At 35.7% G+C, this 25,888-nt stretch overlaps 4 protein-coding genes across 13 annotated transcripts in view; 2 read left to right on the plus strand and 2 right to left on the minus strand.

Annotated features, from left to right (window-relative positions):
• Nucleotides 1-234: 234 nt before the first annotated feature.
• Nucleotides 235-13,959, plus strand: LOC135692402 (tRNA-dihydrouridine(20a/20b) synthase [NAD(P)+]-like). 2 transcript variants are annotated; one of them, XM_065210499.2, is made up of 11 exons: nucleotides 235-397; nucleotides 2,168-2,194; nucleotides 3,374-3,468; nucleotides 3,859-3,934; nucleotides 4,109-4,150; nucleotides 4,646-4,780; nucleotides 6,148-6,262; nucleotides 7,333-7,426; nucleotides 10,292-10,377; nucleotides 11,055-11,142; nucleotides 12,910-13,818. In XM_065210499.2, the coding sequence occupies exons 1-11, from the start codon at nucleotides 324-326 to the stop codon at nucleotides 13,020-13,022; spliced, it is 945 nt and encodes a 314-aa protein (XP_065066571.2). In that variant the 5' UTR covers nucleotides 235-323; the 3' UTR covers nucleotides 13,023-13,818. The 2 variants fall into 2 exon arrangements, with proteins under 2 accessions (XP_065066571.2, XP_088967003.1); XM_089110877.1 differs by having other exon boundaries at nucleotides 315-417; nucleotides 12,910-13,959.
• Nucleotides 13,960-14,085: 126 nt separating this feature from the next.
• Nucleotides 14,086-16,321, minus strand: LOC135692404 (small ribosomal subunit protein mS25). The gene is made up of 4 exons (XM_065210500.2): nucleotides 16,113-16,321; nucleotides 15,368-15,474; nucleotides 14,765-14,855; nucleotides 14,086-14,470 (listed from the first exon to the last, which is right to left on the minus strand). Exons 1-4 carry the CDS (start codon nucleotides 16,238-16,240, stop codon nucleotides 14,305-14,307), a joined length of 492 nt encoding a protein of 163 aa, XP_065066572.1. The 5' UTR covers nucleotides 16,241-16,321; the 3' UTR covers nucleotides 14,086-14,304.
• A 12-nt stretch (nucleotides 16,322-16,333) lies between these two features.
• LOC135692405 (small ribosomal subunit protein mS25) lies at nucleotides 16,334-19,620 on the plus strand. 2 transcript variants are annotated; one of them, XM_065210502.2, is made up of 4 exons: nucleotides 16,334-16,545; nucleotides 17,691-17,797; nucleotides 18,086-18,215; nucleotides 18,549-19,620. In XM_065210502.2, exons 1-3 carry the CDS (start codon nucleotides 16,358-16,360, stop codon nucleotides 18,205-18,207), a joined length of 417 nt encoding a protein of 138 aa, XP_065066574.2. In that variant the 5' UTR covers nucleotides 16,334-16,357; the 3' UTR covers nucleotides 18,208-18,215; nucleotides 18,549-19,620. The 2 variants fall into 2 exon arrangements, with proteins under 2 accessions (XP_065066574.2, XP_065066573.2); XM_065210501.2 differs by lacking the exon at nucleotides 18,549-19,620 and having other exon boundaries at nucleotides 18,086-18,534.
• Nucleotides 19,621-19,766: 146 nt separating this feature from the next.
• LOC135692401 (potassium voltage-gated channel protein Shal) overlaps nucleotides 19,767-25,888 on the minus strand; it is a 37,725-nt gene continuing 31,603 nt past the window's right edge. For all 8 annotated transcript variants that reach the window (XM_065210491.2, XM_065210494.2, XM_065210496.2 and 5 more), the window contains exons 3-6: nucleotides 25,544-25,706; nucleotides 24,261-24,332; nucleotides 23,534-23,629; nucleotides 19,767-21,954 (exon numbers count right to left, since the gene is read on the minus strand). In XM_065210491.2, the coding sequence (XP_065066563.2) occupies nucleotides 21,424-21,954; nucleotides 23,534-23,629; nucleotides 24,261-24,332; nucleotides 25,544-25,706 (862 nt within the window). In that variant the 3' untranslated portion in view covers nucleotides 19,767-21,423. The remainder of the gene's footprint in view (nucleotides 21,955-23,533; nucleotides 23,630-24,260; nucleotides 24,333-25,543; nucleotides 25,707-25,888) is intronic.

Below are 25,888 nucleotides of genomic sequence, written 5' to 3' on the forward strand. Positions count from 1 at the left end.
AAATTTGGATGGCAAAATGAAGAAAATTTCATAAGCTCAATGAAAACATGGAGATTCACAGTTCGTTACATTTTTTAAATATTCTGTAAGTAATTTCATATTTTAGTCTTTTTGTTGTCATCCCTATGACTTATGAGCCCCTTCGAAGATGCCCCGGTCAAAAAAATCCTGAAGTAATTAGCCCCTTTGGGGACAATAGGAGGATTTACGATACTATAATTTTGATTGAGTTTCAACCGAACATCCAGACAAGCCCAAGAATACCCAACAAGCCCAGTGCCACGTGAGAACAACAGCAACAACTCAAAAATCATTTCCCAAAGATGGCGGATGTCTTGTCACTATTTGAAGACAGAGATGTTGTCAGAATTTGCGCTCCCATGGTCCGATATTCTAAGTAAGATGAAGATATTCGATGTAATTTGCTTTTCTTTTTATATTTGAATGTTAACCTGAAGTTATCTCACTCAATTGTCCAGTGGCAGGTCTAATTTCAGCCTTTTCAATCTAAAATCTCATGAACCACTAACCACTAAGTTATGAGAGCAAGAGAACACGGAGTATTTGTTTTAGAATTTGTGGTAGAATTTTTCCAAAATGATGTGAATAAACACAAGATGAACCTTTTTGGAGGGATATAAATTCTTCATGTTCGCCATTATATTAAAATGTGTATTCTTTACTCTTCTTATGTCAAAAGACGTGAATCAAATTATGCCAAATGTAGAATAGAATTGCTACTGAGGATGTAACTGAACTTATTCCTTTTTTATTTTTATTATTACTTTCTTTAAGTTATTTCCTTTCTTTTATCTATTATTGCTGCTGTTGTTAGATACAACTTCGTGTAGAGTCACGTCGCCCCTTATGGAACGATTTCAGTAAAAATTGTTTCCTCAGCTTTTTGGTACTTTCTAATAAAATAAAAGTACTACAAGCACATTCTTTGCTGTATAATCTAGATACTTGTGTAAAGACAGTCTTATCGGCTTTTCTCTCTTTCTGCACGAGCAACATTACTACAGGCTACTTTTCTTTATGAAAAACTTAGGCCATCGCCCCTTATGGAACGACTCAAATTTAGGCATGCAGAAAAGCGCACAATGGAGAAAAACCGGGAATTATTATCTGCCTTCTTTCCTTCTACCTTTATCATTCGTCAGTATCAAACCAGACTCTCGTTGAGCCATTTGTTTTCAAATTCAGAGTAAAGAAAAAAAGCTATCCCCCAGTTTGGTTTTCTTACTTGAATGAGACTTTATCACATGTCACACGTTCAGCCACTCATGAATTGTTGAGAATCACAACAGGAAGCCCGCTGTTCCATCGAAGAAGCCACTAGGCCAATGAAAGTGCTGATAAAAAATCCCGGTGAATGAAAATTGTGCAAGCTATTGTTTGGGTTTAAACGAATATTCATTTTTGGGAGATGAAAAAACACGTTGTGGGGGTTGGTTTTGTTTTAGCTAAAAAGCCGACAGTTGAAATGACCAAGAAAGTTGAGGTGCAGGAAAAAAGAAGGGTCGAAGGTCTAATGACAACTTTTTTGTTTACATTCCGCTTACTTTTAAAATATTCTCCTAGCTTTTAAGAACAAAATCAAACAACAATAATCAGCAAAGAGTTCAAGTAATGTCGTCAGCAATATAATTTCACGTGTTTTTGAAGATAAACAAACCTAAACTCCTTCATATTTATTTTTAACATTGCACAGTCAGAATTCATGAAAAAATTGAATTGTTCCATAAGGGGCGACGTGACTCTATGTGTTTTTTCTTAAATCTGTTTCTTTAAATATTTACAATGTAGCTTTCATTTCTATCGAGTTATTTCTACATGTCCTTCAGTATTTCATTTTTTCTTACTAACAATTTCATGTAAAATATGCTTTTTGATCTTTTAATTGTTTATGCTAGCATTAGAGTATCACTTGTGATTATTTAAATTATACTGATAATAAAAATGTTGAAGTTGAAGTAGCCGGGAATATTTTACAAGACCATGTGAAGTATTTTACATGACAACTGAGAAGTATTAGTTAGCTCAACTTAGCTTTGCTTAGGGTAACTTAGTTAGATTGAGGGTAAAACCAAGGTACACAGTCCTTTATTTTACCTGGTTTGTTTGCAAAGCAACTTGCCATTTACCTGGATTTTTGCTTTTTTAGGCTTCCATTCAGAACTCTGGTCAGGAGGTGAGTTATTCCTTGATATGCAATTTTTAAGTCATACAGCAGCAATGCAGCCTTGGCCCAACACTGCCCTGTTATTGAGAATGAGAAACAATCAATCTTTGATGCATTAGCACACAGTTCTCTTCAAAAGTAGCAGTAAGTAGTAGCGGTTTAACCATATGCATCAGCCGTAAATTTTTCAAAACCATTCATCATTTAGCAGGAAAATACAACCACAGGCCTGGCAGACATAGGATCTTGGAGGGCTGCAGCTCCCTAAATAGGCAAAAATTATACAGCCTCTATTCAGGCAGTTCTTTCTCAATGGCGCAAAAATATTCTGGCAAGATCCGCTAAGCCCCCTAAATGTTTAGCATCTCAGGCCTCTCCGTAGAGATGTTATTAGGTGCATGGCTGATCATGCATCTCAAAGCAAAATTTTGTTTATCATGTGTCTCAAAGCACATGGCTGATCATGTGTTCATCGAGATGTGCAATTAATAACTTCTGGTTTAAATCGCATGGAAAAGCAGTAATGTAAGAGCTATTGATGTTACAGTTTTTCTTTGTGAATTTTTAGGCTTTGTGGTACCAAAGTACTATAAAGCATAAATTTGTCTTTCAAGTTTTATAGACACAACTCAAAAAGAAACTTCTATTATTTTGATCCCAGAACATTAGTTTGTAACAGTAATGTACTGAACAAGCCTAGCTCCATTTATAAACACGTTTTGAATCTAAAATTACTTCCTGTTGTGGTAGCAGTGACAATACAAATTTAGAATGGTTCTGTCATCACACTCAACTGGCACAGAAAGTTTTCCATTGTTTAAAATGAATATGGTTTCATGTAATTCCCTAAGTAATGAAGGCTGTAATTAAAAGATGATTTTCAGGGCAACAAGATAAAGTTTCTAATCAAATCTTTGCAAATGGCCAAAGCAGGCTATATTGTTACCTTCTTAGAAGCAGGTGCTTGGCAACTTGCACCCCTTGTTTTGCCTAGGCACTTGCTGAGGCATGGGCCCCCAATCATTCACCTTAAACGGAGAGACCTGGATTCTACTACGCTATCAAAAAGGTAGCTCTGTAATAATGACATTGTGGTCTTTTTTGGCCTTTGCAAAGTCTGTTGCTATTCAATCCAAACCAGCTTATAGAAAATTTTTGTTGATTTGATAATTTATCATTGCTTTAAAGGTATGGATGCGATTTAGTGTACACACCAATGATAGTATCAGACTCATTTGTGAAATCTGTGAAAGCAAGAGATAGTGAATTCACTACAAATTCAGGTAATTTTGCCAAGTTCTCATGTTTTTCATCTGCAGTTTTAGAAGGAAGTACATTCTATCATTTTAAGATCTAATGTGATTATTGAAAGTCTATATTCTTCAAGCCTTAATCAGATCAAGACCGTATCTACTCTTTTCAGATATAAAAGATCCACACCACATGAAGATTTGAGTCTGAGGAGCATAACCCTTCACATTTAGATCTAGGAGCATAACCCTTCACATTGTCTCTTTAGATGTCGATATCTTATACCCAAGGTTCATTCGTTTTCCTTCAACATTGTTCGACCATTAATTTTTAATATTTGGCACACATTTAGAAATTCATATTACATAACATCTAATCATTTTTAGAATACTAGTTTTATGCATTGTAATGCTGGATTCTAGGTGACAGGCCACTTGTTGTTCAGTTTGCGGCAAACAATGGAAAAGACTTGGCAGATGCTGCAGAGCTTGTTCATGAGTTTGTTATGCTATTCATTACTTTAACAAGTGCTTCTATATGTTCATGCATTATTGTTCATTGTGGTAATGTCCCTTTAGCGAATCTTTTGGCCTTGTTCAGTGACAAAACGAACCATTTTACAACTTCAACTTGACATTCATTTGCTAATTACGCATTCTATGCCATTTCCAGATATTCTGACGGTGTGGACCTCAACTGTGGTTGCCCTCAAAGGTATCTGTAAACTTCTACTAAATGTCTGTTATATAAAAATGCTTTTTAATATTGTGTGGCCTTTGTAATTGAACTTAAAAACAACAACAAACCCCAAACAATTACTTACACGCGGATCGGGCATATCCACGCATTAGGCACCTCTATACATGGGACACCGTCCTTCATCGGATATCTATTTACATGGGACACCACTTTTTGCTCCATGGGTTTGCATTATTTGGAAATATAAATTTTGTAGTAGCCCATACTCTCTGGTCTCTTAACAGCTCATTTTAAGAAGGAGGGATTCATTCACTCTCTACTGCACTTTTTAATTTTAACAAGTCAGAACAGAGACAACAGCTGATTCAAAATTCACAGATGAAACTTAAATAGGAAATAAATAAATCCGTTTCAATTCAGCCACTTAAGACAGATCCAGCCATTCAAATGTTTATTGTTTCAATTCGATTTTCACCTCATCATTTTCATCTAATTCTCAACTTTTTTTAGATGGGCGATGGCAGAAGGTTATGGTGCTAATCTAATTAAATATCCAGAAAAGATTCGTGATATGGTATTGCAAGTAAAAGGAAGACTGGGGAATTTCCCTTGTTCAATCAAGATTCGAATCCACAACAATCTTGTGTAAGTCTCTCCTCATTTTACAAGGAATGGTTTCTTGGTCTGAGCATGCGCAAGGATCTTGCAACAATAAATCCTCCTTTTAGGCTTGTTTTCCGAGTTCAGAGATAAGGAAAGTTCGCAACATTCACTCATTTTAATGACCAAGGGTTAAAGAGGATAGCAAAAGAAATTTGAGAACCACAAAGAAAGAACGTTGTTTTCTTCTTTTATTATTGAGCATGTAAAGTGTGTTTTCAAGTCAAAAATTTGTCTTATCTGATTTTTTGAAAGGGTATTATGTTATGTTGCCTTCCTTGTACAAAACTGTTTTATTAGGATTGTTAAGTTATATAATGTTTACAAAAAATTTTCTGATCAGTAAGGTCAATATATACTTTATAAAAAATAGGATTGGTCAGTCCTGATCGAAAGATGAGGATGGTTAAGATCAATCTTTTGGTGGTACAAAACTTGAAAATGTCTTTGAAAAAAGCAAACATTTGAGTAAATTAAAGCTTTTCGTCTGACACTCTTCAGAGTTTAAAACTTCAGAACAAAGATCGAAAACTGTACGCTAGGAAATGTATATACCCAGTTGTGGATTGAAATAGGCCAATCAGAAACGCGAGCACATGACTGTTGAGGTTGACCAATCAGTGCCGCTTGTTTATGGTTAACATCCTGTTCATCGTGTTTGCTAAGAGGCGGTCTGAAAGTTTCCTTTCCTGGCTGGAAGAGGGTGATTGGTTCAGTTATGGCCAAAAGCGTAGCAAATAGTTTCGCAAAACTAAAGGATAGGAAGAGAAATACCTTTAATGTTTTTTGTCTGGATAATTGTTTACAAAGGTTGTATTTTATCGAATAAATTTAAAGTCCAAAAACGGCCACAACTTTTTTATAGAGGAAAACTTGAATGGTTTTAGATTTAAAAAAAATAAAAATCTTTAGAAATTTTTAGAAATTTTATGCGTGCAAGATTGAAATCATAGAGAGTACTTAGAAATCATAGACGAATTATTTTCTGTTAGCAAATATTGCCGTCGCCTTTTGCACATTTGATGACATTCTAGAAATCGTTGTGCAACTTTATCCTTCAAAAGTGTATCAGGCTATTGTTTTTTTAATTGGAGCAATACGTGCATTTTCGATGAACCTAAAGACGATGTTAAGGGCGTGAAGCATTTGGTTTTTTTTCTAAACTGGATAGCTCAGTCATTAGAAGGATAACATACAATGTGTTGTCCCTGGCTCCACCTCTGCCCTGGTCGTGTCACTAATTCACATTTTCTTTAAGCATTTTTCACAAATCCTATTACAGTATCATTAGTTCGGATGACAGTGTTAATGCTTTCTTTAGCTCGTAGTTTGATTAAAGCCTTGTCTTTAAGAGAGACTGTCGACATGTGTCGGAAAGCAGAGCATGCTGGGATATCGTGGCTAGCAGTTCATGGCCGTACCACGGAGCAAAGGCATCAACCTGTGAATTTCGAGGCTATAAAACTGGTATCTATTATATTCATTGTGATATATTAGCCAGCTTTCAGTTTGTCTTTAGTAGATGGGAAATGCTTTTGCTAAGTGTCTGAAGTTTCTGTGAACCTGCATAAAAGATATCGGCTCATATTGGTTTCAAAGGCATTTTTACGTATTCAATGATCGTTGTCAATTTATATAAGCCACGATAACTTGAAGCACTTAACTTCTCTACGTCTCTAGAGTATGTGTTGTTGAAATAAGTTTTATTATTTTCTTTCTAACAATCTTTTTGTGGTACTGAATTTAAAAATGGCTTTGAATAAAGAAAAATATTTGAAACATAGTTAAACTTTTCTTCTGACACTCTTCAGCGTCAACGTCCGAATATAGATAGAAAACTCTATGCTAGAGAATATATACCCAGTTGTGGATCGAAATAGGCCAATTCAGGAACACGAGCACATGACTGTTGAGGTTGACCAATCAGTGCCGCTTGAGAATGTTACCAATGGAGTCCTAAGGTGAAAACGTACTCCTTTTGTCTACACAGTAGCGGATTTTTCGTGCTTATGTAGATAGATTCCAAAACTGCTAGATGGAACGACGATCGGGCTATACCAATGACCCAAAACATGTCGCCATTATAGTTTTTTGCACGAACATGGCGGAATCGTATGTTTTAGTACCAAAGGTCCGTGGGTCGCCCTACAGTAAAAACAATTTCCTTGAAAACTGCCAGATTGTCTTTGCAGGGTACAGAAATAGTATATGCTTCCTTCCACAATAGTGTTAGTAAAAAAGACCACAAATATTGTTTTTCTTTGGTGACTTTCAATGCATAACACTGTTTCTAGCCAACATATTTTCACGATAGAAATTCAAACTTTTGGGTAGTGCAATAAGCCTTTGACAAGCAATCTTGATTTGCAGTTGACGGATGCCTTCCAAATAAAATCATGACTTGCGTTAAAAGTTGGACTAGGCAACTGTGATACACTGTCAACCTATTATTTAAAAAAGCTAAAATTAAATTGGATTTATTTAGGTTGCTGGTTTACGTACCACTTGGTAATGTAATTTTTCGTTTGACAACCTAGATAAAAGAAAATTTGACCGTGCCTGTTATTGCAAATGGAAACATTACCTCTGAATCAGATGTCCAAAAAGTCAAGGAAAGGACGGGGGTTGATGGTGAGTTTTGGAAATTTATTCAGTGTTTTACTGGAGTTTATTCCGCAGTTACAAATATTTTGATTTAGGTGATGAAAAGGGGTATATATTTTATTTTGCAGCATTCATGGCCCAGTTCTTGCCAGCTGGAGGTATACCATATGTCCAACATGCTATGTTTCCTTACATATAAACCCCCGTCTTATGCTATTTTCATGCACGTACGTACGTACGTTAAACAAGAAAGGAGTCCGGTATGAGTGTGGTTATTGATTGGGGATGATGACCTGCTTCGAGTGTACTAGGCTTGTTGCTTTGTAGAAAATGGTGTTTTATGTTTACTTGACTCTGGCCACGTTTACATGAGCCCGGGCTGGCTGCTACCCGCCTTAGAGGGTCAGCCCGTTTACGGTCAAATCTCTTCAAACGTTTACATAATACCAGTAGCCAACCCGGGTCAACCCGCCTTGCCGGGTAACCCTTGTCAAGGGTAAGGCTGACCCGTTGAGATGGGTTTGCTTTTTATGAAGTTTTGTCATATGAAGTCGGGTCAGCTAAACCTGGGGTTGTGTAAATGCTTTGATGTAACAAACGTGGGGCCATTTTTACACTTTTGCTAAAAAGCTAAGCTGTCCCGGGAGAGGTCAACCCTCTATTCCCATTTTATTTCCATTTTATTCCCCCGTTTTCTCAACATTTCCCAGTGTAAAACGTATTTCCGCACTAAAGTATAATATTTAAATCTAGTTGCCTTATCTTTAATCCAAGCAGTTATAAAATATGGCATTATGATTCTACCAAAACATTATACCAGATAAGGTTTTCCTTCAAATCCAACAAGATCTGATGCATACAGTGATCTTTGCTGACGTATTGAAGTGAGCTTTTTGCCTTATTCTCCAATCCAGCTTACGTCATATTCGTTTAACATTGAAATTAGCTGTCTAAATAGCAGCTTAGAAAACACTAAAAAGTAGCAGGTCTCTGATTCTACTTTATTAAAATTTTGTTTAAACAGCTGCAAGAAAGGAATGGGATAAACTCTGAATGTTTTCATGGCGTTGAATGATTTATTCCTTACTTTCGACTTTGAATATATTAAGAAAAATGTACGTTGAAATGTTGTATAAAGGTATTTTTTGAGATAAATTAGTTGTATTTGTATTAACAAACATTTTACGTGTAATACTAAACATAAAGGCATCTTAATAACAGATAATGAACGTATCTTCAATTTACCATCTTATACTTTAGGTGTTGGTACATTATCCGGGGGTGAAGTCTCAACCCTAGAGGACAGATTACCTAAGAGTTAATCTAAGTCAACAGATGACCTTCAGAGAACAGCTTTTGTTGTTCCCTCTTTTCTTATCGATCACCTAGTTTTCTCGCTTACATCCTCTACTGCTTTCTCTGTTCCGCTTTTACTAAATTATTTCCTTACATATAGCCATAGAATTTTATTCTTGAATTTCATCAAAATTATAGAGATTGATACATTACGTAAGATTACACTATGTTCCACCTAAGATGCAACGCTAACCTTCTCGTCTCGACTGTTCCTGCTTCTTTTCACTCAAATTTGCATTTTTACATTTTACATGCTGATTCCTTTTCTGTACAGACCTTATTACTTTCTAACACATTTTTTACTCAATTATATGCTTACAAAGTGCCCTGCCAACTTTAATTTATTGCTAAACCGTCTTATTTGCTCATCCTGTCAGCTGTCTTCTTAGTTTTGATATTTGGTTGCTTTTAAGCCTAAATCTGTCTACCTTGTTTTCTTTTTCACCTTTTACCAGCAAACGTTCCTGCTTACCTACTTCATTGCTTTCTTCTTCTCTTTCTTGTTGAATAACTTCATTGCCTTAAAGCTTTCTTATTGCTTATTTACTGCACTCTTTATTAGTTATCACTTCCTAATTCGCTACCTGACGTTTAACGCTATTTGTGTACTTTCTTCCTTGCTTCGTCTTTTCGTAGTTAGTTATTTGTAGCCGTGTACATAAATACCCATATGCTCCTTTGCTCGGTTTTTGCATTGTCGAATCTTCTAGGAATCTAGACCGTAATTTTACTTTTTAAAGAACTACTAAAATTCCTCATTCCTTGAATATAATATCGTGCGAATTTATTCGCCTTCCTTTCATAGATTATCGTGCGAAACTATTGATATCTAGCATCAGAATTAAACGAGATTATGTTCATATCGCTGTCGTTCCTCTAGCATAACCTAGAATTTAAAGAGAAGCACAAGGAGCCTTTCATCTTCCACGAGATAGTTTTCTACTTGGATGTAAAAACAGTCTTAAAGATATTTGCTATCCTCCAAAGTCCTAACAAGGTTGGACTAAAACTCATCACGTACTTCTTCCCCTATTGTTGTGTTGTGATCATGACTTAGCTTTCACCCATCGTAAGGGGAGTCGTCAGCCCTCAGGAATCATGAGGTGTAGTCGCATCGAAAGGAAGGACCAGGACACTGCTCAATGAGCATTCACAGTGTCCAAAAAGGTACCTTTGGATGCATGTAGAACCAAATATATTCCTATATTCCTCGAGCACAAAAATAACCTAGAATTCAAAGAAAGCCCAGAGGAGCCTTTTGTATCCCACGAGCTAAACATTTTGAAATTATTGTCATCGCCTACATCTTTCTGTTGTTTTGTGTTATGACTTTAGTTATTGTAGAATTGCGCTCTGTCTGTGTTCATTGTCAAGGGACATGTTCAACGTTTTGTCTGCGGAATTTTTTTTGGAGGCCTTTACCGGATTGTTATTGGAAATTCTGGGTACGATTGATCCATTATTTATGAACAAAAGTTTTCATAATTCTAAATTTATGAACCCTGGAATTAAAAATATGTATTTGTCATCTTCCAGGGGTGATGGCTGCTCAAGGAATGCTAAACAACCCAGCTATGTATGCAGGATTCGAAGAAACGCCTCTTTCTTGCATTGAAGATTGGGTAAGACAGTGTAAAATCATTTTTCGTAAATATCTGTTTTCTTTCCATCGCAATCTTTCCTATGAGAGTGTGATGAGTCAAAAACAAAGCGTTTGCTTGAATTGCAAAAAAGTTCGCATGAAGGCTTACAGAGGAGTGGGGGGGGGGGGGGGGTAATTTAGAATATCTAGGATAGGTCTGCTCCAGGTACATGTTCTGTCTTGGAATTGGGGCTAAGAATACTTTTTTGAGATACAGTACTTGTTCAAATAGTTATTTTGGAAATAGAAGCGCAGGAATACTTCCATGATATCAAAAACCTGAGAAAGAGTACCTTTGATTTCCAGACAAGATAAATTGTCAATTCTTTAAGGTATGCTGCCCTATACACCTAGCTAGTTTTTAATTGCATACTGACAAGAACATCTGTGTTTACGTTTTTCTTCTAAATATTTTTTGGTCAACATTTTGTGACTTAGCCAGAGTGCTACTATTCAAAGTATTAATAACCAGCTGTTTGCATTGAATATTTCAAGGCAGTTTTTCGATGCGTTAAAATTTATTCCTCTTTTGAATGGTGTTTGTACCCCGCACCCAAATATTTGAGCACCAGTTTCATTGTTGGTTTGTGAGTTCCATCTTTCCAAGTACAGTCAATTTTAGCACTCAGATGTGTTCAAATTGTTCTTGTTTTCCAGGTTGACATCGCATTATCATTAGGAACACACTTTACATCCTTTCATCATCATCTAATGTTTATGCTTGAAAAAGTTCAATCAAAAGCAGGTAAAGATTTGTCAACCTTCTAAATTTAAAAAGAATTGCCTCTGTTAGTTTACTTTTTTTCAGTCCCAATGATTAATTATGTTCATTAAATATAACACAGTTTTTGTAAAGATTAAATTTTGGTCATACAATGGATTCCAAATCTGTCTTTGACGTCTCTGTTTTCAGACAGACAAGCATTGCTAAGGCCTTGAAAACACACCATGAGAGACCCCTCTTTTTCAGAACTCCAATGACTCCTTAGAAATAAAGGTCTAGAAGCCCTAAGCAGAATTTAATCTTTATTAACTAAAACTGTGCAAGGGTTTCAATGCAAGGGTTTGATCTTCGTGTAATTAGATAAGAGGAAAGAGGTCCAAATGTATTGCCAGTAGCAAATGGTACAAATTGATTTAACCCTTTTAAATCACGTCAACAAGAAACTCGAGCAGATGCAAAATGGTGCACTACATCTGTTAGTTATATTCTGGATCACTCCATATAGTTCAGTTGTTTGTTGAAATATTTTTTGTTTAGGCTGCTTCGAAAGGGATGTTTTACAACATCAGCTACCGTAAACTCTCCTTTTGGCCTCCCGGGGGCTTGTTGTTTTTCAGCACTTCAAAGGGGGGGGGGCTTATTAGAGAGAGGGGTCTAAATTGTAAGCTTACATCTTCTTTGTTATCCCACCTTCCAGCTTACATCTTCTATGTTATCCCACCTTCCAGCTTACATCTTCTATGTTATCCCACCTTCCAGCTTACATCCTCTTTGTTATCCCATCTCTCAGCTTTCTCTTTTGATTGCAATGCATCATCTTTTTGTTATGGAATGCGATCGCATGCGCATGGATAAGAATTTAATCCCACCTTCCTGCCAGTTTTGTGTTTATATGGGAAAATGTCTTCCCAAGAGGTGAGATCTAGCAAGCTGAGAGCAGGATCTCGTTTGTCCCGTTTAGAGCGTTTTTCTTATAAACACACGATTTAAATTACAAAGCTTTATATAGGAAGGATGGGCCTCACCCCTCACCCAATAGGTGGAAGGTGGGGGTAATTTTGCTCATATAAACAGGCCTTTATAAGCGCTTGATTTTAATTAATCCCAGATCTAATATGTCCCGTTTTTTACACAAAAGTTTAAAAAAGGCCTTCAAATAGGGATATTAACTTTTTGGACAAGGCGTATGGTGACTATAACAAGAAGACTGGCAAAGAGATTTAAATGCCTAATGTGTTTAAATGCCTAATGTGTTTAGTTTTGTGCCAAAGATGTTTGGCGTTTTCCTCTTGTGAAGCTTAAAGCTAATAAAATCTGCTCAAGCGTCCACTGGGCCAAACAAATTTCTGAAAACACAAACTATAGATATACTTAATAGTTTCATTGTATGAACATTTAATCATTTAAAACGATTTCCATGCAAAGTCAGCTGGCCGATCTGAAAGCCTGACACTCTGATAAAAAGTTTACTAGCAACAGTATCCCTCTATTAAACTCAAAGGAGTAAATCTTTAACTGTGTTAGTTATAATCCAAATAGCAAGGTGGAATTTCTTCCTCGTCCAGTTACTTGCCAAAAACTTTTGTAAACAATAGCATATAATTGGATAAGAATGATGTCAACCTTGCTTTTATTAATCATTTCAGTATCAACAATTAAGTCATTATGTTTGTAACCATATTTTGCCCTTCCCAAAGATTTCGAACGGCCTATCTATTTCTCTCTCATAGACCATCAATTTGCACTACAATTAATGGTTTCCATTGACTATTCCGTATTGCTTTTCAGAGCGACTTGTCTTCAATAACCTTAGCAGCACAACAGGAGTTTTAGACTTTTTATACAATCACTATGGCGTTGGAAAACCCAGGGACTTGCTGAAACATGCTGAAACAAGATAAATTCCTAATGTATCAAATGGTATTCAAATGCCAAATGTATCAAAGATGTTCCTCCTGCATCAATGATACCTCATGTTATGAATACCTAGTGCAACAGCCAACAGGAGATATAATGTTGGCATCAGTGGTTCTAAAGGAAAAGTAAATGGTCATTCAGATATATCTCAAGCGACACTGTAGTGAGCGGGTATTTATTGTCAAAATTTCCAAAAAGAACCTGCTTTTCTTTTACCATTGAAAATGACTTTTTGAAAGTGTCGATAATAATTAGATAATTATTACTGTGAGCGAACAGGAATTGAACTGTTTAGTTACAAAATTTTAAGATTTTTAATTGAAAATTGTTTACAAGTTTTTTAATTTAGAATTTTAGAAACAGAGAACAAATTGGATAAACTATGTAAATAGAGCAGAACATTGTTGTTTATTTACAATTTCATTTTGAGATTTTAGTAAATCTGTTCATTTTTATTCATCTGCATGTTAATACCCAATCAGTATTTTTAATTTTTGAATAAAAGAATCTTATTTTAGTAGAAAAGGTACAAAAAATGTACTTCTCGGATGTAGTAGAAGCAAACACCCAATTTCCACTACCTAGCAGAGACAAACTGAATACCATCTTAACTCAATGTTTTCTTCTATGTCTTTTGCCTTGTAAAGGTAAAGGTTAGTCCTGTATTTGATATCAAACGTTGGGGAATGTGCTGTTAAGGGCACATTGTCGTGAGCCATAGCTTTGTGTAGTAGGATGGCCAGTTCCTTTCCACGTCGCCTTGTAGACCCCCCCCCCCCATATCTGTTACCCATTGTATTTGTCACTACCTAGCTTCTGGAGGTAGGTTTAAGGACACTGAAGAGGCTATGCTTATCAAGCAGTGACCACACCTTGTGATTTCTATGCCAGAAATTACAGAGAGCTAGTACTCCCCCTCACTATAGGCGAAAGCTTGGTCATTTCAGTGATTTGAACCACAGACCATTATGTCTATTACACTAACTGCTGGGCCATTGTAACATCCAAACCTGGATACCAGATTCTAAACAAAGAATTTGCAGAAAACAGGTTTATTGATTCTTATTAAGAACTCAAAAACACCACACATAAAATCAAATTTATTCAACCAAAGTAGTCTAGTCACTGGCAATTGAATGCTGATAACATTAAGGAATTTTATTTCTCATATTGTTGCCAAAGATAAGTGATCATTCCTACAGCTGCTTAGTTCTTTAACAGCATCTGATTATAGCTGATCTGAATGTGGACTTTTTAATTATCAAATCAACTATTTTTTGTATGCCATTCTTTTACACCTTTCCTTAAAACTTTTGAGCTACATGGTACTTGTCCAGGTTTTTCGCAAATACAAAAACAGTTTCCATATCGTCCAAAATTTGCTGGGTTTGTGTTTCCTGGGAACTTTTCCTCTTTTCTCTTCTGCAGCTCACTAAAAAATGACAAATCAAAGTGTTGCTCCATGTTGCTCCATTTATCTACTTAACTTACCTTGGTTTTTGGGTACCATAGTTGCATATGAAATTATGATAAGAATACATCACAAAATCATCTTTGAATTTACATAAATTGATTTTTCTTAAAATTTAGCATTTAATATTCTAAGGATTTTAGCATATCTCAAAATCTAGATATTTTAACCTTCTTTCACTTATATCATCTGTCAAACTGAATCATCAATAATTATCAATTTAAAACCAACTAATTAGAAAATTAAAAAAATTACCTTTGAGTAGCACCGCCAACTAACTCTAATAGATTTAAAATTTCATCAGCATTTTTTCCATCAACATCAATTAAAGTTTTGTCCCCATCATCTGAACAAAAATAAAATACTTGAGTGTGATCTTCTTTACAGAGTATAGATGATGTTATGTTGACAGGAAATCAATACGAATATTAATAAAATGTGCTATTTCAGATTAAGAAATTTTTATACACACCTAAAGGAAAAAAAATATGATATTTATTGTCAATAATAATTTGATGATAAATGTTGTTGTAATGATCACAAAAAGAAATGACTAGAGAGGCCACATCTTCTATTTTAATCATTATTTCAACAAACTATGAATTGTGAAACTAAAAACATTATAAAAACAAGAATAAAATAGGTGCATAAACAAAATTAATGACAATGCTAAAGGAATTCATGAGTCTGCTGATCATCCTATCAAACTCATTATGGTAAATGGTAAATGCAAGAAGCTCATTAAAATAATACTAGAAAAAATATCAGCATTAGCAGCTTGAACAAAACTAGTTTTCTGTCAATGTTAGAGGTAATATCTGCTTTCTGATTAGAAAAAAAATTAATAACTTTACTTACCAAAAAATAGTTTCAGCTGGGGGTAGTCTGTGGTATTTCTGAAAGTTACTATTTGGACAAGAGGATTTTTATGTTGAATTTGAGGTACATCTCGTAGGATAAAATTCCTAAAAGAGAAATTAATTAGGCATGAATTGCTACCTTTATATTTTGGTATTACTATTATTACTCTTTCATGCAATGCCTTCCTTTCCAGCTACATTCCCTAGATTTGTTATTGGTCTTGATCTATCAATTCTAGCATAAACAAGTTAATTGGCTTTTGACATATTATGTTTGACAATGCTTGATAAAACAGACTGTTTTGTTGACAGAGATAATACCATTTCAGGTAATCTAAGAACGTGAACTAAGAAGGTGATACTTTGTTGGGATCTGATGATCACATGGGACCATGAGTGAAGATTGGCGAATATGGGTAATGATTGTGGGTTAGGTGTTGTGTTAAGGCAAGACTTACACCCTAGTCTAGATGTGGATCTAGCTGGACTTTGACCAATGTCAATGAAAATTTTTCAGCGTCATTATATAAATTGGAATCAGCCAATGATTTTGCGTGATCAAAGTTTCAAAAAATATAGGTGAAATGTAATGATAGATTGAAATGGTATTGGGTAAAGCTAATTTACGGAGTGGTTATTGCGTGTACCTTATCAGATTATCTTAATGCTATATGCATACACTCAAGCCTTTCATTTTTTTCTCAATTAACATTAACTGAAGGTGATGACATTTTTAGTTTTACCTTAACCCAACACTGTTGTTTTCGGTTGTAAAGCTTACAGTCACAGTTTTGATGCTCTTCTTTAATGTAAGTCTGCCAGATGATAGAAACTCAATTGTTCTACGATATGGAAATCTTCCTTTCGGCATGTTTGATTCTCTTTTCTCTGTCAAAATGTTACCGAATCAACCACCATCAACTTCTCCAACGTGAAGTCCAGCATATTTACTAAGTCTCGTTTTGAATAAGAGGACGTCTTTTAGAAAATGGCGGCGGGAAAGTTGACTGTGGATGCCGTTAAAAAAGCTTTGTATTTACAATCACACGGCGGCGCTATTGGACGTTATTATGTGCAAAGAACTCTTGAACATCTTCAACAGTGTCATGATTATTTCAGAGAAAATGTAAAAGAAATAAGGGCTAGTGTTCCTAGTGACGCTAACCATGCTTTTCAGTAAGTGACCCCACAGTGTTGTATTTTTAATGTTGTGTGCGCGCGAACATGCATCGAATACGCAGTTTTTTATTTTTGAGAATTTTATTCTTAAATTCTTCAAATAAAGGTGTCATTGATAATGGTGCTGCTCACATTTTTTACAAATATTTTTGAGGGAAAAAAATGAAAGGGAATGGAATAATAACATAACCCCAGTACACACATTTAAAAAAAGACTTTTTAAGAATATTATAAATTATGGCTCAAATCACTGAATACTTTAAGAATAACGCAAGGCTCAAGCTTCATCAAATGTTAAATTTTTTGTTTACTTGCGTTTATTGAAAAGCAAAACAAATGGGAGTTTCAGGCAATCTGTCTTGAAATAAAGATATCTGGCCCTTGAGTTATAATGCTACCTGGTTAAACCTGATGATACTTTATAACCACAGCACATAGAACCATTTACTATTACATTCTTGCATCACTGAGGAATGAACCAGTTTGCAGAATAGATGCATGTGTATGGTCAATATAGTGCTGCATGCCAAAATTTGAGATTGCACACAAAATATTATAAAGCTTATTACTATGCTACTATTAAGAAAAGCTTCTTTTGCATACCATATGAATTGTAAAAGGGGGTTTATAGACAGAATACTTGAAGTATGCAGAGCATGACAATGGTGTAGCCAAGATGCAGACATTGTTTTGTTAAGGGTGCACCTAGCAGCTAGATTTATTGAAATTAAATCCAGGGAAAAAATTATCATTCTAGTGCACCTGTCAATTTTTAGTGATTTTTGCGTACTCACCCCTGAGATGCAGGGCTGTTGGTGCACCCAAGATTATGTCTAAAAGGCCATACTCTGCAAACTTGGGCAACTTGGCTGTTTTGCTATGCAGGTGCAATACTGTACAAGCTAGAGAATAAAGAAACACATTTTTCCAAGGATGGCTCAGTAATTAGCATTGCAGACTATAGACCCAAGGGCATGTGGTTCAAGTCACTAACATGGCATGTCTTTCACTTACGCTATTTAGGTGGATAGGTATCAGACCACACTAGCCTTCAAAAGTATTTATTCTGAATAATTTCATGAAATCTTAGAATAATTAAATTGTTGTTTTCTTTAAATCATGGGATTTTTCTTATCTTCTAGGCGTTTCGTTTTTGAGAATGTGCCACAGCTGAAATACAGAAACCCTAAGACTATGTTTAATTTCAATTTAAGAGATGAGCGTCCACCAGAACTAGTCATTGTTTATGGTAAGTAATACTGAATATAATATTTTAAAATTTAGCAAGTGATTATTTTTAGATAGAGAATAGAAATGTAGCTAGTCTTTTATAAGTAACAATTGAATTTGTTTGATGTTGTTTTAAAAACAGTTTTTCACAGTTGGGTAAAAGAATTCAGGGATAAGCAGGTTTCGCTATTCAAACTTTCAAATCACTGAATCAAATACTCTTTCAGATATTTTCTTAAAGAGAAACTTGTGAATACAAAACCCAATGAAAGTATTTTTATCTTTAATGTTCTTTTTTACTTTTTAGCTGATGGACAACAAACAGAAATAAACATTGACAGAAAACAGTCAGAAATTTATAATGATGTTATAGAAGCCACTAGGAATACGAATGATGACCTCAATATTGAAAATAAAGACCAAAATTGATACAAAGTGTGAGTAAGTTTAAGGTTTAGGTTTTTGCCATGAATTTTTATTATGTATTGTGTGGATATGATAGTATATTTGTTGCATATGTTTTTTCTATATTTCTTTAAGCAAACATCACACAGTAACATAAATAATGTAGTATGTGTCTGCATTTATCTTTCCAAAGTGTGATAGATATATTACTTATCATAAGTTTAAAAAATGATGAGGTGGGATAATGGTGGGACCATAGACACATCTATGAGTTGATTTTCTCATTGTAAGAAATAGAGGGGTGTTACACCCCCCCCCCCCCCTAGAAAGATGATATTGCCAAACAAGGAATGTTTTTCATCCAGGGGTGCTTTATCTGCGGTTGTTCAAAGTTGTTGGCAAATAAAGACCTGGAAATCCCCCTTGAGCACAATAGCTAGCAGTGGCCTTTCAAGTGTGGCGCGTTATCAATAACAAGGAGAGGTTATCGCTTTCTGTTTGCTGGTGAAAACTATATTTCGATTTTTGAAACTGCCAAAGAGTTTTTAATCTAAATGACACAGATCATAGCTAATTATAGCTGTATTTTTAAAGTAACTTTATAGATGACTTGATAGGAGAGATAGTTACTCATTTGTCTTTCCTGAAACGTGGCTGTTTCTTTTCTATCCTTTCATCCTATGGTGTATATGTTGTTTGCAGGAGCTTCTGTATAAAAGCTGTGAAGTAGTTGATTTTCTCCTCTGTTTGATGATTAATTGTTGATGTATGAGAAACAAAGTCAAGTAAAAGCGGCCTGGTGGTTTGATTCATTGTTACCTCCTTTGATTCATTTGATCGTGGCTTTTCTTACTTTACTTTAGATGTGTGGCTTTGTTACTTTCGTTTTAATTCATTTGAATATAGTGATATTTATATTTGACCTTACTCTGTGAATGGCATCTTTTATTCCCTGCTGAGCATGAAGCGGTTATTAATCAAAGGACCCACACTGTGTTGCATGTTTTGCTAACACTGCCTGACTTAACCTGGTTTAATCATACCTAATTGGCTACCCAAAAATCAGGTATAGAATCAATAATAGTCTTATTCTAATATTGCATTTCGAAATAAGAATACCATCTGCTATCAATTTTCCCAACACTTTTCAAACATTGTAGTAATGCACGATGTTATAACCTGAATACTATTAGAGTAGTGACATTACATGTGTGAAACAGTATAATAGCATTCCAGCGTTAACATCAATAGTTTATTGTCGAATCTTTGAACGCAGTGGCGGCACCAGCTACTGCAGAGTGTGTGGGGCCATGCCCTTTTTGTCTCGTTTCAGTGCTTTGTATCAGGGGAGTTTTCTTTAGGGGAGTTTCTATCAGGGGAGTTTTGCATCAAGGGGGCTACCTAACGCTTTTTAATCAGTTTTTAGCAACAATATGTGGATCACGTTTTGGCAAAAATGGGGGAAATTACCCCCCACCCCCCCCCCACTTAGCCGCTTTGGCGCCGCCACTGTTTGAATGTCAAGCATAGGCCCTCTTGCGTCTTGTATGTAGGCAGAAAGAAATACACAGAAGAAATACGAATTTGTTTAGCGTAAATTATTTTTAACTTTGCATCACTGAACTAAGATTCGCGTGCCATCTTTTATTCTGGCTATTACTTAATTTATCGTTATAAATTCCTAGAAATCAACCAAAAGAAAACTACAACATTTTCTTCTTCTATTCTGTCATAGCATGCGGACATTGTCTATCGACGATAAAGGCTCGATACCGTGTTAGAATCAAGTACTTATTTCAGAAATGACGCAAACAGTTTTTCTTTGTTTTGCTCTTTTTCTGCTGTGTTTAGGATACCTATGCATCATATTTCTTAAGGATCCCGTTTAGTTTTCCTATTGCACAGTTCGGTTTGCCAAGTGTTTACTTTCATGCCTTTTATGAAAAGTATGGTGTTTGAATGGAATAAGTACTTCAATCTAATTCTGTGTTTTCTCAGCAATATCTTTTCAATGTATATTGAAGGGATGCAAGTTTTGGATATTGGGGGCTGGGCGGATTTTTTTTTCGTGATGCAAAATGTGTGAATCGAGTCAGTTAGAATATATTGTAGCCTTAAATAGAAACTGTAACTGTTTGAAGGATTGGAGGGTGTTTGCTCTTCCTACCAGTATTGGATCTCAGATTCATTCAATCTGACATGGTTTCTTGTCATTTAAATTCATGAAACTTCGAAAGGCCACTTCTCATTATTTCTGTTGTCATTACTCAAAGTCCCTCTCTACCTGCGCAGGTTGTTTAACATTCCTAATTTTCAAGTCGAGCATTCGGAGCTTTTTGCGCGCACCACATTACTGCCTAGCTTTCTTATTTTAGTTGGAGATCGGAGTATTTGTAAATAGCAGCTAAGGTGTGAACGTGTAAACATGGTTTACTGATTAGCACATGCCTTTTTTCATTCTTGAAAAATGTATCCTGTTATAACAACCTTTATTTGCATTAAGAAACAAACCATGTTGTTGTCTGCATGAACGGTAGAATAGCCCACGAGAGGACGGAAATTCATCACGGCATGCGTGTATAAAGTTGACTGAGGTACGAGCCTTAAGGGGGTGGAGTATGGGAGAATAAAGTGCTTATAATTTGTCAAGAGTGTTTGGTGATAATACAGTGCAACTTCCTTTTTTTAACTTTGACAGTATTGAAATTGGAGAGTTCCTAGTAAATAGCCATCGTCGTGTGATCTTGGGTGCATTTTCTACAAAACACGAAGTAACCCTAAGTTTTTATGGCTTCATTACTCTTTACGTTTCATTCCACATCTAACCTGGGCCTTCTTTTTATGATAAGGTGCTATAAATGCATTTGGCCTGGATCTACTGTTTTCATTAATGTACTGCAAGTCTGGCACAGTTTTTTGGTGAAGATTTTCTTGCAGAGTTTCTTCACCAAGAATGAAAATTCCAAGAACCAACCCTCTAGTATTTTAACTTCTTGGAATAATTTGTTTATGGATATTTAAAAAACAAACATAACAAAGCATTAATAGTTTTTTAATTTTCATGCAGTGGTTACGAGTTTTTCTCGACCACATAATTCAGAAATACGGTTTTTGGCTTTCCTAGATGACGGCTAAAAAAGCCTTCTTTGGTTCATCCAGTAGGTAACCACTTCGTCACAAACAACGTGCATCCTTTGTTTCAAGCATAATTCAACTATCCATTTGTTGCCGATGCTTCAACTACAGATGCGAGGTACGACTGGCTCTGATATCTCTATAATCAGTGCAGTCTGAACCACGTGGTACAAAACAACCATACCTGTCCTGTACTGTTCTTAATTTTTGTCGATCCAGCTCATTGGCGCTGTGGCCCATATTCAAATGCTGCCTCGGAGTAGTCTTAGGCGTGAAAGTCCCGGATGCTCCTCGCAAAGACAAATTGTCGTGTGATATATGATTTGACGCATTTGAGCCTTCAAAACTGTTGTTCTGTTTGTGTTTGCGTATGAGACTGTTTTTCTTTCGCACCAGTTTTCCTTCCCTTTTATTTGATTTGTTCGCATGGTTCGATCGATTTTGGCTCCTCTTTTTACTAAAAGGGATGTTTGCTTGGATGCTATTTAGATACGTATTTGGCAAGGAGTTTGATCTCGATCTCAGTACGGGACTTCCTCGTATTGATTGTGGAGTCGAAGATACAAACATGCTTGCATAGCTTGGTGTAGGAGAGGCGTTTATTTGAATCGAGTCCATATCGATTCTTTTCAGCTCCTGGGTATAAATACAAAGTTTGTGCAATTAGCATTCGGAATGTGTAAATTTAGTCCATTTTTTATTACATCTTGTCTACCACTAGAGTGTAAATGTCGAATAATGACGTAAGGCAAGCAAAAAATCTGGGTACAAAGGCTTAATAGAAGCTTGATCAAAAAAGTACTTGATAATTATTATCCTTAATTATTTTAGGTTTGATCTTCATTGGCAGTTCTGATTATCAGGCGTCGATTTTATCTTGAAGTCTTGATCTATAAACCAAAAATCTAATTTTGACACACAATTCAAATCTCAGGGATCTAGGAACACGATTTTCCACCCAGTTTAATCTTGCTAGAGTTTGTTAGATTTTTCAGAAGTAGAATTTGGCTAGTTTGCTAACAATATGTGAGGTAGTGGAGTTTTTAATTCATTAGAGACCAGTAGAGAGATCTATAGGTCACAAAAGATTTGTATATTTTTTAATTAGAAAATGAATTGTGTGTCAAACAGAGAAATATTGAAAATAATGTGCCTTTAAAATTTAATTTTGTGCGGTAGTGTAATGTTAAATACAATAGAGATCTGTAGAGAGATGTTTAGGTCACGAAAGACTTAGTCAATTTCTGAATTAGAAAACGTAATATTTAAAATAAAGTGGCTTTAAATATTTATGACGGAGGGTAATTGTGTGACCATACTGCTGATGTTTTGAAAATAACTTAGAAAACATCTGTTTAGGAATTGAAACCAATGTACGCAAAATCAAACCGTGCTGGTTTCTACGCTACAAGAATGCTAGGGTGGAGAAAATTCACAAAGTTTTTCAATACGAACGAAATTTGCCTTTGTTTTTTATTTTTTTCAATAATTGTGCTTTTCAACCCACAGGTCTTTGATTTTCTTCAATTTGCAAAAAAATATGAAAGCATTTTGATGTTTTCTTAAATTACTATTAATTTTTTGAACCCTCGTTTTTATAATTGATCAATATTTATTGTGGTCCTCGATATAATATTCCTGCTTTGACCTCCTGTTTCACTCGTTCCTTTCCTTGTTAAAGTAGAATTATGGCAACACTCGGCAACTCCTACTTAGTCGTGGTTTTGGTTTCGGGCATTTTGATAACTTTGCTCTACGATTCACAAAAGCGAACTTATATGTAGCGTTTCTAACAGGAAAACACAGGAGCTTTTGTAGCAATCGTGAAGAGCAAAGTTAATCTGGTGCAGCTTTTGGATGCTCTTAAGAGGTGTTGATGAGAACATGATGCTTTCTTGCAGTAATTAGCACGCCCCCTCCCCAGATAAATGACCCAATTTATTTCTCTTCAAAATTTAAAAGTGCAGCCTTGAATCCAAGATACGCAAAGTGCAAACAGATGGAACCGTTTGTTGCAAACCAAAGCACAAATTTATATTGGCGGGGCCCTCGAGGGTTTAGGCAAAAATCGCTGCTTCACTTACAAAATGTCAAATTTCGTAATTTTGCATCGTCTTGTAAATTTTTGTCAAGCTTTACGAGAATGGGATGTTTATTTTCAACTGTGTTAGTTGAAGAGAATAGAATAGCTTTGATTTCTCTAAGGCTAACTTACCTGTGCATTTGACAGTGTTTGGCTGTGTGAAAATCTGAAGTCAGAAGAAGCCATATTTCTGCTTAGCAATGCTTTTCGGAGTTCTAAGCCTCCCTTCTGAAAAAATAGCATATTAATTTTTCGTTTTAAAGGGAAAGTATTGATTGGTGGCGGGGAAGGAAGTGGAAGACAGGGTTGGAAGAAAGGGTAATACATTATATAATAATCTGGCGTTTCCTTTGGACCATCGAAGATTGAAAATTGAATACGTAACATATGGAGGAGGTAACATAAGTAAGAAAGGAATATAAAATTTTTGTGAATATGTTTCTATTATATGTTATAACAATTCTTACAAAAATGTTTGCTAGAAATTTCTTTTAACATAGATTATTTTTAAGGCAAACAAATGAAGCAAAAAATTTGCCTTATTTGTGCCATCATGGATAATTATCTAGAGAATCACCTGCAATAATTCTTCAAAGAGAAATGCCGCCATTTCAAATGACGTTAGCAGATGTATATATAAGGCTTAAAGGTAGATGTGTACAGGTTTAGAATAAATCCGTCTTGTTGATATTTAAGAAAAGTATTGATGCAACTTCTAGAAATCTGTATGAAAAATCAACAAAGGTTAAGATCAGACTTTGCTTCTGCGACTGTACACTTATCCCCAGATTTTGCGATGTATTTGTTTACCTGATGGCAATTGTGCAATAAACTCTGAATAGCAATCCGACAAACTCACCGTTGCCTTTTGGTATTTCTCCTTTTCGAGAATATTTTCTTTCGTCTTCACTTTTTTCAGGGTCTTTGATTCCTAAGGGAAAGATTATGGTATTAGAGTTTTGAAATGTATAACATGTTTACATATGATGTTTACAGGCGTGTTCAGAGTGTGTTCAGAGCAGGTTTGGATCTTGGATGTGAAACATATAGAATGGCATTTTGCAAGGTTTCGAAATTTTCTGCATAAAATCAAAGGAGCAAACAGTCACAGTGTATAAGAAATCCATACACCATTTGAAAAAAGGATTTCCTGCAAATCACCCCTTTGCATCTGTCGATTGCAAATTCTTTCATAACCTCCTTTTTTAAAGCTTGCAATCTGTGCATGTGCATTTGTCTTTATTTTCATAAAAGAAATTCTCTTTTGCACCTTGAAAACTTTTCTTGTATCACATATTCATCCTCAAAGGCATTTTCTTGACTTCAATGCGTCGTAAAGTCATTTTTAGCTCAATTTTGACCACTGCATTCTTTAGCATTGTCTATATGGAGTCTTTTTGCGCCCCTGTGCCCTGCGACTTTTAAGGAGACGAGCAAAGAAAATTTTCCTAATATGTGAGGCATCCCCCGTCTTGGAATCAAAGAGCATGCGTAATAGCGATTAAGGTCCATGGGCATGCTGTTTGTGTCCAATTAAGAAAATTTTTGTTAATCAGTGAGACAGCTGTAGGCCCTGTTCACACGGAAATGACTGCCTATCGTTCCTAATCATTCCGTTCCAAAATGTTGTGCATTCAGTGGTAGCATTCACACGGGAACATTTTTAATCGTACCGTTCCGTTACAAAAATTTGAACACTGTCAAAAGTGGTACGAAAAGTTGACTGGCAAGGAATCATTCCGTTCCATTCTCGTGTGAACAAAACAACTGGTCCGAAAAACGGAACGATTGCTAATTTGGTTGAATGCTTGCATCGTTCATAAATCATAGCAGTACAAACATGTGCATCGACAAACAATTCGTTCATCCTTTAACACAAAATGTGGAACAGAAAGATTGCGTTCCCGTATGAACAGAAACTATTGGTAATTTATCGTTCCGTGCCTGTTTGAACACTTAATTATTTTGTTCCAAAATTTTAAACGCTATTGGAACAGTACCCAATCGTCCCCGTGTGAATGGGGTCTTAGCCAGACGCCTCCATATGAACTCAAGCTGTAGCTGCGCAGCAGAACTTGCAAAGAGCGGAATGAATTGGACGATTAACATTAATAACAAAAGGAGCAAAAACTTTGAATGTACCTGATTCGCTTTCCTCTTTTCGTCTCTTTGGTGCTTCAGGTAAATCCTACTGAAATTCGAAACGATCACCGGAACTGGCAAGGCGATTACCAGCACACCACTTAGGGAGCAAATGCTGCCAACGATCTTTCCAGTTACTGTCTCGGGAACCATGTCGCCATAGCTGTCAATTAAGATAACTAGTCTTTACAAAAGCAGCATATTGAAGGATTTTGAAATAAGCTTGTTTACTGAGATCTGAGCGAATGACACCGGGACATAGGATTCCTTTCAAAGTTGGAGGGGCACAAGTGAGAAGAGGCACAGTCTTACAAAAATTGGCACTTTTCCATCGTTCTTAAGAAG

This window comes from Rhopilema esculentum, chromosome 3 (assembly GCF_057945365.1).
Source record: "Rhopilema esculentum isolate cy_ngs chromosome 3, ASM5794536v1, whole genome shotgun sequence".
NCBI classification, from domain to species: domain Eukaryota; kingdom Metazoa; phylum Cnidaria; class Scyphozoa; order Rhizostomeae; family Rhizostomatidae; genus Rhopilema; species Rhopilema esculentum.

What these genes read in the sequence shown, in the direction of transcription:
- LOC135692402 (XM_065210499.2), top strand. Translation starts at nt 324, where the DNA reads ATGGCGGATGTCTTGTCACTATTTGAAGACAGAGATGTTGTCAGAATT. An exon ending in TTCAGAACTCTGGTCAGGAG is followed by an intron (nt 2,195 to 3,373) that starts GTGAGTTATTCC and finishes ATTGCTTTAAAG; the next exon opens with GTATGGATGCGATTTAGTGT. An exon ending in AAAAGTTCAATCAAAAGCAG is followed by an intron (nt 11,143 to 12,909) that starts GTAAAGATTTGT and finishes ATTGCTTTTCAG; the next exon opens with AGCGACTTGTCTTCAATAAC.
- LOC135692404 (XM_065210500.2), bottom strand. Translation starts at nt 16,240, where the DNA reads ATGCCGAAAGGAAGATTTCCATATCGTAGAACAATTGAGTTTCTATCA. An exon ending in AACAACAGTGTTGGGTTAAG is followed by an intron (nt 15,475 to 16,112) that starts GTAAAACTAAAA and finishes TTTCTCTTTTAG; the next exon opens with GAATTTTATCCTACGAGATG. An exon ending in GTTGGCGGTGCTACTCAAAG is followed by an intron (nt 14,471 to 14,764) that starts GTAATTTTTTTA and finishes GTCATTTTTTAG; the next exon opens with TGAGCTGCAGAAGAGAAAAG.
- LOC135692405 (XM_065210502.2), top strand. Translation starts at nt 16,358, where the DNA reads ATGGCGGCGGGAAAGTTGACTGTGGATGCCGTTAAAAAAGCTTTGTAT. An exon ending in GACGCTAACCATGCTTTTCA is followed by an intron (nt 16,546 to 17,690) that starts GTAAGTGACCCC and finishes CTTATCTTCTAG; the next exon opens with GCGTTTCGTTTTTGAGAATG. An exon ending in AGAACTAGTCATTGTTTATG is followed by an intron (nt 17,798 to 18,085) that starts GTAAGTAATACT and finishes TTTACTTTTTAG; the next exon opens with CTGATGGACAACAAACAGAA.